The sequence below is a fragment of the Pelmatolapia mariae genome, linkage group LG18, assembly GCF_036321145.2.
Source record: "Pelmatolapia mariae isolate MD_Pm_ZW linkage group LG18, Pm_UMD_F_2, whole genome shotgun sequence".
Taxonomy (NCBI): Eukaryota; Metazoa; Chordata; class Actinopteri; order Cichliformes; family Cichlidae; genus Pelmatolapia; species Pelmatolapia mariae.
The window spans coordinates 37,249,272-37,261,824 of NC_086243.1; the positions used below are offsets into that span (position 1 = coordinate 37,249,272).

The window sequence follows — 12,553 nt, forward strand, 5'->3', positions numbered from 1 at the left end:
GAGGATTGTTGTTGCTGCGGTAACAGCAAACGCTGATCTAAAGAGTAAAGGTTGTAAAAGTTCCTGACAGGGAGGCGTGAGGAACGTCCCGGAGCGTCTGTCACGGTCCTCGGTCGGTGACTCAGTGTTTTCTGTTTTTATTATTCATCTTTGATTTCTTGATGACTCTTTGTTAGTTCTTAGGTTTTGCTTCTGTGTTCTGAATGTCCTGTGTAAGTATTGTGCCTCTGAGTTTAGTCTGTGGATTTCCTGTTTTACTTTGAAGGTCTTGTCTCTGTTTTACTTCCTTGTCTTGCCCAATCAGTTCCAGCTGTGTTGCCACCTGTTCCTCGTTCTCTCATGTTCCCGCCTGTGTATTTATAGCAGGGGTCGGCAACCCTGGGCACGAAGGGTTAACTGATGGCACGACACGCAGTGGATTAATCTGAGAAGGTGCATTAAAAAATAAATAGCCGGGCCAGCGGTGCACATCACAGAGTAGTTTGCGTAGACACATTAGTTGTGACTACTCCTCCTCACCTCCGTCCTCACCCTGTCCTGACGGTATCTTAGCTAACAACCCCAACTACCAGATTCAACTTGTAATTGGCTAAAAATCACTTCGCCTACCGGTGAGAGGGACGTTGCCAGCTGGCAGTTTTTTCAAGCGATGTTGAAATTTCCACATTCAGACACTTCAAAAGCTTCAGCAGCTGTCCGCTCAGCGCAGCATCAGCACCGGGGAAATACACGGATACATCCGAAGTCTCGAGACAATTCACAATGTGTTTTCGGGACTTTCAGGTGTATGGACCAATGTTTTATTTTCTGATCAAACCAGAAAGCTTTAAAGAGCAGCTGGGTTTGTCTCGCATTAACTGGCTGGACACAGAGGACATCGAAATGCAGCTGATTGAACTGAAAAGCTCGACTCTGTGGGGTCAAAGTTTGCAGAACTACGAACGCAGCTGGAATCCACAGCTGTGCGTGTTCATGGAGCTGCATTTTCACCTGCTGGCTCTACATATCTGTGTGAGCAGATTTTCTCTCACATGAGTGTCCTCAGGTAGCCGTCTGAATGCTGGACACTCGGAGACCTGTGTCTCTGAGTGGGAGACCAGAGATCACATTAACACGTGTATCTCTGTAATAACAAACATGCCACATTGGCCCAGTTTATCTTTCTTATCATTGTTGTGAGGAGACCATAAATAGCATTTGCATTTTCTGTTGTACAGTTCATTTGCTGTTATGGATAAAAAGTCTTTTTTTTGTTTCAGAATAGCTGATAACTATTCACTGATAGCTGCCAACATCTGCAAATAAATATAATTCTATGAAGTTGTTCTATATAGTGTGTAACTGTTCATATAGAGCGTTATTAAATTTATTGCTAATGCAATCATATGGCACACTGACTTCTGAGGAAATTTTAGATGCACTCATCATCAGAAAGGTTGCCGACCCCTGGTATATACTGTGTGTTTGCCTTTGCTCATGGTCGCTCCGTCTGTGTTTCATGGTGTTCTCTTTGTCTCTCTGCGTCCCACCCCGTGTTTGTCCCTGCATGTTTTGGTTCCAGGTATGTTTACTATTTTCCCAGTTTAGGTTATGTCATAATTCCGTCCTCGTTTTTGTTCATTATCACTCACAGCTAATAAAACTCACTCGCATCACAGCCAGTGCCTGCATTTTGGGACCTTTTCTCACAACACCACACGACTGCTGCTGAGTGACGGCATCTCCTAACAGTGTGCTATCCTGTATTTCCAAAGAGCCAGGTTACTGCAGTCGAGCGGGTCAGTGGCTCCATGTTCCAGTGTTTCTCTGTGACAACAGCGAAACCACCGAGCAAAGGTCTGAGGATTAGGACTCAGGTGGAGCTGCAGCATTACAAACTGTACCACGTGCAGAACAACACAAACCTTATTTACCTTCAGATCACCGTCCCAGTTACCATGGTTACTGTGGCACGCGGGTAAACGTCCGCGTGGCTTCTTAGTTTCATTCAGGCATTAATCGGACACACTGAGCGTTTTATTAGCTCCAGACTGAGCAGAGAGACGTCGCTCGCCGTGTGCGCGCTGCTGAGAAACAGAAGCTGAGTTCACTTCATTTCTGCTGTTTCATGGAAACAGTTACCGAGGACCAATAAGTGGGCTCGCCTCTGAACGCTCAGCGTGACACTGATGAAGAGTTTTAAGTTTTAGTAATATCATCATTTTAGTAGTATTGCAGTAAATGTTCGTCCTCCTTTAAAACACCAGCCTTTGGAATGAAAGATATGTTTTACAGGCTGTTATCGTTTCGATGACCTCCATAAAACAAGAACACACACTGTGGTGAAGCTAGACCAGCCTTTTGTAGTTCGTCTTCTGCACATTGTAGTTTCAACACGGCGGACTTCCTGTTAAGAGACACCAGTGTAAGGTCGTTCCAGTTCTCAGTGCACGCCTCTTCTCTTTTCCTAAGTCCTCAGCAGTTCTCCTTCTCACCTTTCCTTGACCTCAGTGACGTTTTCATCGAGGTCAAGGAAGAGTGGTCAGGAATAGGAGACATGAGGGACTTCTGGAATGCACCCAAAGAGTTGTTTACAATTAAAGTCAATTAGTTTATTTTTTTAATGAAATGATGTGAAAATAAATAAATAAAAAATATTTTGAACAGATTTCATTTCATTTAAAAAGGATATTATATTCACGAGTCTGGAGCTGTGACCAAAGCGATCAGCGGAAATCTGAAAGCTGATGGTGAAGGATCTGTTTTTTTGTTTATTTACTTGTTTGTTGATGTTGTTTGTTTTGTTTCCATGGTGATGGAACATGCTGTTGTTTGTAAACATGATTCAGCTGCTTCAGCTTCTTGTGAAATCATCTCCGATGTGACGTCGCAGAAACTGGAGCTTCAAGTGTCAACACCTGTTCATGTGACTGCCTCACGGTGATGTCATCACTCATGACAAACAAAAAATAAATAAATAAAAACAAAAAGGACCCTTTGGTGTCGTTCTCACCTGCCCAACCAGAGTGCGTGCACAGGTGTGAGTGTACTGGAGGACCTCGTCTTATCAGTTACCTTCAGGGTTAAGCCTGGGTTTAGGGTAAATCACCATGGCAACATGCTGTGAAGATCCAGATTACAGATTTCTGGGTATGACATCACTGCCTGCTGACCAATCAGTTCTCCAGAAAATATTGTCGCCATTCCTGGAAGATCCCTCACAGCTCTGTGTGTGAACAGTCGGAGGCTGTGACGTTTTTTACTAGCGTGTGATGTTTTAATAAATAATAAGTTTATTATTATTTCTGTCAGCAGCAGTGAGCAGCATTAATATCTGCTCCTGAAACAGGTCAGCTGCACCGGCTGAGCTCAGATCAGATTTGTCTGAATTCACTTTGTTCTTTACTGTCAAACAGCAGCGAGTCTGCAGCTGAGAGCGCGCAAACTAAAGCTGCGAGGGGAGGTCGTGCAGCCGTCGCCTTAGAAACCAACAGCAGCTCTGAGCGCGCTCAGTGATAAAACCGTTAACCCGAGTTAAAATGTTTGTCGTGATTAACTGAAGAATTTTTACTGCTATATGTTCATGATCTTTAGAGATTTTTGTCACCGTTTGATAACGTGTGGAGCAGGTGGCACTCACGGGGATCGTTTCTGTGGAGGAGGGGTCATGTGACCTGTGAAATGCCCCTTTGTGATTGGTCAGATGCTGGGTTAACTGGGTTAAGCTGGGTTAACCCGCTTCGTGTGACCGCTTATCCTGATCACCAGCGTTAGGATAACTAAATCCAGATAAGAGAGAGACAGCTTGGATATGTTGAAGGGTGTGATACAGGTGAGTACAGGTGTACCTGGTGCTGCCCTGTTTGTACATGTCAATGATGTTCTCCACCAGCAGGTTCCTCTGCAGGCCATAGACACCGTGTCGGTCCAGAACCACCTCATGTCTGCAGGATGGGCAGCGGAAACGACCGCCGGACGTCACGGTGGAGCCACTCCGTGTCGACAGGTACGGGTTGGATGCCTGCAGGGGGCGGGGCATCACACGGGTAAGGAAAGAAAAGACGGTCAGTGAACTGAATTTCTGATGGAAGGTTTTAGACGTTTGTAAGTGATCAAACATTGAAAGAAAATCCGTTCTGATGAATAACTGGACGACATCATCTCCAGTCACCTGCTGTCCTCAGGTTTGGATGACATGTACACCTGCGAGCTGAAACAATAATCCAGGTGTTGGATTAGGCTGCACAGGTGACACTGATCAAGCTAACTGGACTGTCACACATGGTGACACCACAGAGAGCACAATGAAACACAAACAGGCTGAAACAAGCTCCGCCCAAAGAGGTTAACACCTGGATGGAGGAAGAAGAAGCTTCATCTACAGGTACGAACAGCAACACGAGAGAGGGAGGGGAACAGACGCGTGTGTGTGTGCGTATGTGTGAGAGTGTGTGTGTTCAGACATCTTTGTGAGTACAGTAAATTGGCATGTTACTATACCTGTGGGGACCAAGAGCCCTTATGGGGACAAAGTGTCTGTCCCCATGTGTTTGAAGGAATGTTTGAGACTCAAAATGTGGTTTTAGTGTCAAAGGTTACAGTTTGGTTAGGCTCAGGGTTAGGTCTAGGCCAAGCAGCTAGGAAAAGCATTATGTCAATTAGATGTCCTCACTAGCATATAAAAACAAGTGTGTGTGTGTGAGAGAGAGAGTGTGTGTGTGTGTCTGCGCGCGCGTGGGGGGGGGGGGGGGGGGGGGGTGTCACGTGGGGCAGGAAGTGAGTCCTCTCAGTCTCAGAGTACACAAACACCCAGTAATAAACACTATAATGAATAGTATAGAGAGAGTACATCCCTGTGTGTACAGGTGTGTATTTATACTGGCTGTTTTTCACAGAGCCTCACGGAGGAAGAACAGCTGAGATGAAGGTTTACCTGCTCTCAAAAAAACATCCTCACCGACCGCCATCAGCCCGTGGGCCACGCTTTGGACCACTACAGTGTTTCAACAAATGATCCTCCTTCAAACTGCCTGATTTCAGACGGCATGACTGTCCTTGAACGCACCAATGAGCCGGGTTTTTGGTGTGTTCAAGGACAACACAACCCTGTAACATGAATTCTGAACGATCCTGCCACCTGTGTGTGTGTGTGTGTGTGTGTGTGTGTCTCACCTGGAAGACGTCATTGGCACACTTGCGGCACAGGTTGTGTTGGCACGGCAGGATGACCACCGGCTTGGTGAACATCTCCAGGCAGATGGGACAGATGAGCTGCTTCTCCAGACTCTCCATGACGCTGAGGACACCGGGGAGACGCCGGCGAGGACAGAGAGAGGCGTCCCAGAGGAGACAGGAGCTGAGCAGGAGCAGCTGAGGAGTGTGTGAGTGTGTGGGGCCTGCAGCAGCTCTCAGACTGTTTTTAGATGGCAGACGTCAGCCGTTACCGTGCCGACATGCCCTTATATGTTAAAGGTCAGGGGGGACACATGAGAGGGGGAGGGAGACAAATGAGGGGAGATGATAAAGCACAACAGGCCTGGTTAAAGGGACAGTCCACCACAGTCTGTAGAGCAGCCGAGGAGGCCACAGCTCCCCCTGCTGGCAGGTTTTTAATGATCAGCTGTGCGGACAGAGCGATCGGAGGTCTTCAGACGAGTCTGAGTGACGAGCAGGAGGTTTTGTTTCGCGCGCAACATGAAATATGAAGGCTGAAACCAACAAAGAAGAAATGTGGAGGCTGACAGAGACATACCTCATTAGTCATTCACCTCCACTATAAACCTGCAGTTCCTCTGACTGACTCAGTGGTGGCAGCACTGAGTCTGTCCCCATGGACTCCCATGTTAAAATCAACATGTTACCAGCCTGAAGCTAACACTGCTGTGGTCTCTGTAGATACTTTACCCTCCATAACACCAGTATAACTCACCTGCATTATTAGGGGCGTGGCCTGTGTGACTGACAGGTGGATGGTGACACAGATAGCTGTAGCTGCTAGCTTCACCTGAACCGGACCTGCGGGCCGGGTTTGTGCTGTTGGAGCCTTTTGCTGCATTTTTAATGACATCATCAACAATATGGCTGCTGTGAGGTCACTGCACTAACAGAGCGTCCAAGAAGGCGGAGCAAGTGTTTGATGAGGGAAACTCGAGGATTCTGATTGGATGTTAATGATTAGCAGGGGTTTGAGTCTGTGTGATGCTAGGGTTAGGGTAATGCTGCTTAGACACCATGAAAAGATTCAGGAGAAAAGCAGAGAGGCCTGCTTTTGTGCTGATGTGCATATAAAAAATGTGCAATCCGCTGTGGTAGCGCAGTACGTGATCGACAACGCTTGGTCTTGCGATATGAGGATTATTGCTTCTTTAGTTCTAATAGAGATTGAAAATGTGACGTCATTCAGGGGTAAAACCGCAAAGGATTCTGGGAACTGGTGACAAGCGGTACTAGCGCAAGCAGGCTTTCAATTGAACTCAGTTACACAGCGATAAAAAGAAACACAAAAAATGGCAAGAAGCTGTTGTATTATTAACTGCAATAGCCGGTCGCATGACAGCCACGGGAAGCCGACGGGTAAAGAGATCGGTTTTTATCGGATTACGTCGTGGAAGAGGAATTGTTTAAGCCGTGTTTCCAAAGTAACAAAGAGCCGACGGATGGCCTGGATATACCAAATATAATGTCCCAGAACACTCCAGCTCACATGTTAGTCTGCTCCAAGCATTCCCACAAAGGTCAGTGTTTTGTAGTAGTTAATACGTCATTTTTCATAACATAATTGGTGATATAGGTTACAAGCAAGTCTGGCGCTGAACAGAAACTGTCGCGCTATGCTCCTTTGTTTATTGTGCATAAATAGTGAATTGTCCTGACAGAATATTGCGTTTCGCTTCTGTTATTACCACGGTACATTGACAAAAACATATACTTTTATTCACAGGATAAAACAGTTTTTTGTATCACTAATTGCCCAGTACGATTACAACATACAATATTATTGTCACTGCTACATTTCTGTAATGCCTACCAGAAATTATTTCCACTACTAATTAATTACCGTTGAGCTCAAAGGTCCTATTAATAAACGAATGTGTATTTATGAAGACGATTTGTGAGACTGGTAAACTTACCTTTGTTCGTACGATGGTCTTTCGTTCTACACGGTGCATTTCAAGGTCCTGTACCCATCCGTCGGTAAACTGTACCTGGGCTTGTTGCAGTGACCTGAAGTTACTAAAAACTTCATGAGTGTATGCACTCACTCCAAGAACCGTATAATTATAAATATGAGCGTGGTGAAAGTTGGGCAGCACGCTAACGTCTTTTGTCCACTCTGTGTGCTCCTAAGGGTCTGACCCTTTCACTCCTTTGATTTTTTCCTCGTATCTTTTCTTTGCCTTTTCGTTGCCTTTTCGTTGAGTCTGTCTTTGTACGGTCCGGCATTGTTCTCCTTCGTTTTGTACATTCCTTTTTGGGGGGGGGGGCAAAGAAAAAGCAAGAAGGTATTGGAACCGGAAAATGAACGTTTTGCGGTGCTGCAAATGCTTGCATTTGATGCGGTACTTGGATTGTTTTGCCACGGGTTCCCGGCATGCAATGCGCGAAAGTCACGTGATCTGTCAATCTCTATATGGTGTCATGTTGGTGGTCCAAACAGTTTAAACCTTAAAAAAAACAACTCATTCACAATCAAGACAAAAAGAGAGGGGCGGAGCTTCCAGGTGACTTGACCACAGGTGTGTCATGAGGTTTATTTGAGTTCACAGATGATAACAAATTAAAAGAAACAAACTTCAAACCGAAACATTATTTACATCATCATGTGACATCCGAAGCTCCACCTCTTCTTCCCAAAAACAACCAATCACAGCCTTGCTTCAGCTACAATAATAACTGAACAGCAGCTGATGAAGATGGTCTCCTCACAGGACACTAAAACACAGAGACAGTTTGCACACAGGAGGACTTTGGTGGTTTCCTGTCCTCGGAGGAAGATAGAAACAGAAACTCAGAGTAAGCTTTAAACTGGAGGAGCTTTCCTGCTGCCGCACTTCACAGTCGGGCTTCAGCTCGTGGTCGTAGACGGAGTGATGCATTTCCTGTCTTCATGTGTAGGTGTCCCCGTACCTGCGGTGGCCATCGCCAATCAGCTGAGTTTTCTCGCTGGCGTTCGTCGGCTGGTGAACAATCGGAGCTTCGACGTCTGCAGAAAAAACAGAAAGTCAACAAACGTCAGGTTCTCGGTCACGCAGGTTGTAGTGGTCTAAAGAGCTCGCACAGACTCGGACTTCTTTGTTCACGTTTCATCTAGGAAGCTTCTTCAGCTCTAAGAGCCATGAGTGGAGAGTAGCGGGTATTTAAGCCCTATGGGAGGGTCCTGGACCCCCTGTTGTTCCTTTGCCTAATCACACGAGCCCAGGTGTGTGTCCACAAAAACAAACCTGCTCTCATTATATTTGTAATTACATTTCCCTCTATTTAAAAATGACTGACTGCACCTTTAAACATCAAAATAAAAGCTTAACACTTCCTGTCACCTCACCATTTTCAGGTTCGTTGCGGATCTCCTCCTCCAGGTCGTCGGGGGAGGCGTAGTCTGGCTCCGCCCCCTCTCCTGTGGGTGGCGGCTTGAGTTTGCCGCAGCAGCAGTTGCAGCAGCAGCAGAGACAGCAGCAGCAGTAAAAGCCGGTGACGATCCCGCAGAGCACGAACAGACCCTGAACACAAACACGCCGTCAGCTCACGCCACCTCACACCACCTCTATTCACACAGCTGGAGCGGAAGCTCCACCCCACCTTGGCCCACCAGGTGGACAGCATGAAGTATGTGTTGACGTTGTCCTCTCCAAACTGCTGGGCCACGTAGAGTCCCAGCGAGCCATACGAATCGTAGATGTTCCTCTTGGTGAGGTCGCTCAGGACGGCGTGGGCGCTGTTCAGCTCCTTGAACTTCTCCGCCGCCTCCGGGTTGTCCGGGTTCTTATCGGGGTGGTACCGCAGCGCCAGCTTCCTGACATCACATGCAGGTGTTAGTATTCACGTGCTGAGGTCAGAGAGTCTAGCTCCGCCCTCTGATTTCATCAGCAGCGCCATTAGTGCGCAAGCTGAACGTCACGCTCGCATCTTAAATCGTGTCATCAAACATGCAGGTGAGTGGGCGGAGCTGGTGTAGGCTCACCTGTACGACTTCTTGATGTCGTCATGGCTGCAGCCTTTCTCCAGCCCCAGGATGTGATACAGAGACTCTCCAGAGGTGGACAGAGCGCGCTGCCTGCCGTCAGACATCCTGAAACCATCACCTGTTGCAGGTGAGCAAACCACAGTGTCACACACGCGGTCACAGGGAAAGATAAACGCCACTGAACACGCTACGTAGGGCAAAGGTCAGTGAAAACCTTTGAAATATTTCAGTGAGAGCAGTGAAAGTTTATTAGTTCATGGATCAGAAGAGAAAACGTGAGGAAAAAGTGAGGAGTCAGATCAAGGTCACTGCTTCCTGCTCGTTATTCCTGTGGTTTTTTTATTAAGCAGAAAAAAGTGTCTGACTTTTAACTGAAGAAGAAGAATGTGAACAAATGAATAACACAAACATGTCGTTACTGCCGCACTAAAAAACTCCAAAAACACACAAAACAATGTCTGCTTACAACACATTGTGCCGAACATGGAGTCGAATGAGATGAAAAGAGGAAACAAAACCAAACGTAGATGCAGCTCTATAAAAATCAGAAAAAGAAAAATGTAAATTAAAAATAAAAATAAAATGTTCGCCCAAAAAGAAACAGTAAAAATTCTACAGAAAGAAGAAACGTGGTCAGTTTATTGGTTCAGTGCACAAACCCCACCTCACTGACCACTTCTGCTGCTTCAATAGAAACATGTCTGCTTCAGTTCAAAATAAAACCAAATAGAAACGTGTCTGCTTCAGTTCAAAATGAAACCAAATAGAAACGTGTCTCCTTCAGTTCAAAATGAAACCAAATAGAAACATGTCTGCTTCAGGTCAAAATAAAACCAAATAGAAACGCGTCTGCTTCAGATGAAAATAAAACCAAATAGAAACGTGTCTGCTTCAGTTCAAAATGAAACCAAATAGAAACGTGTCTCCTTCAGTTCAAAATAAAACCAAATAGAAACATGTCTCCTTCAGTTCAAAATGAAACCAAATAGAAACGCGTCTGCTTCAGATGAAAATAAAACCAAATAGAAACGTGTCTGCTTCAGATCAAAATAAAAACCAAATAGAAACGTGTCTGCTTCAGGTCAAAATAAAAACCAAATAGAAACGTGTCTGCTTCACGTCAAACTAAAAACCAAATAGAAATCTGTCTGCTTCACATCAAAATAAAACCAAATAGAAACGCGTCTGCTTCACGTCAAAATAAAATCAAATAGAAACGCGTCTGCTTCAGATCAAAATAAAACCAAATAGAAACGTGTCTGCTTCACGTCACACTAAAAACCAAATAGAAACATGTCCGCTTCAGGTCAAATTAAAACCAAATAGAAACGTGTCTGCTTCAGGTCAAATTAAAACCAAATAGAAACGTGTCTGCTTCAGGTCAAAATAAAACCAAATAGAAACGCGTCTGCTTCAGGTTAAAATAAAAACCAAATAGAAACGCGTCTGCTTCACGTCACACTAAAAACCAAATAGAAACATGTCCGCTTCAGGTCAAATTAAAACCAAATAGAAACGTGTCTGCTTCAGGTCAAAATAAAAACCAAATAGAAACACGTCTGCTTCACGTCAAACTAAAAACCAAATAGAAACATGTCTGCTTCAGGTTAAATTAAAACCAAATAGAAACACGTCTGCTTCACGTCATACTAAAAACCAAATAGAAACGTGTCTGCTTCACGTCAAAATAAAACCAAATAGAAATGTGTCTGCTTCAGGTCAAAATACGACCAAATAGAAACGCGTCTGCTTCAGGTCAAAATAAAAACCAAATAGAAACGTGTCTGCTTCACGTCACACTAAAAACCAAATACAAACATGTCCGCTTCAGGTCAAATTAAAACCAAGTAGAAACGCGTCTGCTTCAGGTCAAAATAAAACCAAATAGAACACGTCGGCTTCACGTCAAACTAAAAACCAAATAGAAACGCGTCTGCTTCACGTCAAAATAAAAACCAAATAGAACACGTCTGCTTCAGGTTAAATTAAAACCAAATAGAAATGTGTCTGCTTCAGGTCAAAATAAAAACCAAATAGAAACGCGTCTGCTTCACGTCAAAATAAAAACCAAATAGAAACATGTCTGCTTCAGGTTAAATTAAAACCAAATAGAAACGTGTCTGCTTCACGTCAAAATAAAAACAAATAGAAACGTGTCTGCTTCAGGTCAAACTAAAAACCAAATAGAAACGCGTCTGCTTCACGTCAAAATAAAACCAAATAGAACCGCGTCTGCTTCACGTCAAAATAAAAACCAAATATAAACATGTCTGCTTCACGTCAAACTAAAAACCAAATAGAAATCTGTCTGCTTCACATCAAAATAAAACCAAATAGAAACGCGTCTGCTTCAGGTTAAAATAAAATCAAATAGAAACGCGTCTGCTTCAGATCAAAATAAAACCAAATAGAAACATGTCCGCTTCAGGTCAAATTAAAACCAAATAGAAACGTGTCTGCTTCAGGTCAAATTAAAACCAAATAGAAACGTGTCTGCTTCAGGTCAAAATAAAACCAAATAGAAACGCGTCTGCTTCAGGTTAAAATAAAAACCAAATAGAAACGCGTCTGCTTCACGTCACACTAAAAACCAAATAGAAACATGTCCGCTTCAGGTCAAATTAAAACCAAATAGAAACGTGTCTGCTTCAGGTCAAAATAAAAACCAAATAGAAACACGTCTGCTTCACGTCAAACTAAAAACCAAATAGAAACATGTCTGCTTCAGGTTAAATTAAAACCAAATAGAAACACGTCTGCTTCACGTCATACTAAAAACCAAATAGAAATGTGTCTGCTTCACGTCAAAATAAAACCAAATAGAAATGTGTCTGCTTCAGGTCAAAATACGACCAAATAGAAACGCGTCTGCTTCAGGTCAAAATAAAAACCAAATAGAAACGTGTCTGCTTCACGTCACACTAAAAACCAAATACAAACATGTCCGCTTCAGGTCAAATTAAAACCAAGTAGAAACGCGTCTGCTTCAGGTCAAAATAAAACCAAATAGAACACGTCGGCTTCACGTCAAACTAAAAACCAAATAGAAACGCGTCTGCTTCACGTCAAAATAAAAACCAAATAGAACACGTCTGCTTCAGGTTAAATTAAAACCAAATAGAAATGTGTCTGCTTCAGGTCAAAATAAAAACCAAATAGAAACGCGTCTGCTTCACGTCAAAATAAAAACCAAATAGAAACATGTCTGCTTCAGGTTAAATTAAAACCAAATAGAAACGTGTCTGCTTCACGTCAAAATAAAACCAAATAGAAACGTGTCTGCTTCAGGTCAAACTAAAAACCAAATAGAAACGCGTCTGCTTCACGTCAAAATAAAACCAAATAGAACCGCGTCTGCTTCACGTCAAAATAAAAACCAAATATAAACATGTC

The 12,553-nt window shown here is 44.0% G+C and overlaps 2 protein-coding genes across 2 annotated transcripts in view; both read right to left on the reverse strand.

The window, feature by feature from the left end:
* LOC134616710 (E3 ubiquitin-protein ligase TRIM63-like) overlaps positions 1–5,366 on the reverse strand; it is a 12,664-nt gene extending 7,298 nt beyond the window's left edge. Inside the window, exons 1-2 of the mRNA XM_063461664.1 lie at positions 5,152–5,366; positions 3,828–4,000 (exon numbers count right to left, since the gene is read on the reverse strand). Coding sequence (XP_063317734.1) covers positions 3,828–4,000; positions 5,152–5,271 — 293 coding nt within the window. The 5' untranslated portion in view covers positions 5,272–5,366. The remainder of the gene's footprint in view (positions 1–3,827; positions 4,001–5,151) is intronic.
* A 2,718-nt stretch (positions 5,367–8,084) lies between these two features.
* Positions 8,085–9,264, reverse strand: LOC134617293 (dnaJ homolog subfamily C member 5-like). Its single transcript, XM_063462505.1, has 4 exons — positions 9,158–9,264; positions 8,776–8,989; positions 8,522–8,696; positions 8,085–8,182 (listed from the first exon to the last, which is right to left on the reverse strand). Exons 1-4 carry the CDS (start codon positions 9,262–9,264, stop codon positions 8,085–8,087), a joined length of 594 nt encoding a protein of 197 aa, XP_063318575.1.
* Between the last annotated feature and the right edge of the window lie 3,289 nt (positions 9,265–12,553).

Coding starts and splice junctions, on each gene's coding strand:
- LOC134617293 (XM_063462505.1), bottom strand. CDS start 9,264: ATGTCTGACGGCAGGCAGCGCGCTCTGTCCACCTCTGGAGAGTCTCTG. Junction 8,990..9,157: donor GACATCAAGAAGTCGTACAG/GTGAGCCTACAC, acceptor ATGTGATGTCAG/GAAGCTGGCGCTGCGGTACC. Junction 8,183..8,521: donor CCGCAACGAACCTGAAAATG/GTGAGGTGACAG, acceptor TTTTTTCTGCAG/ACGTCGAAGCTCCGATTGTT.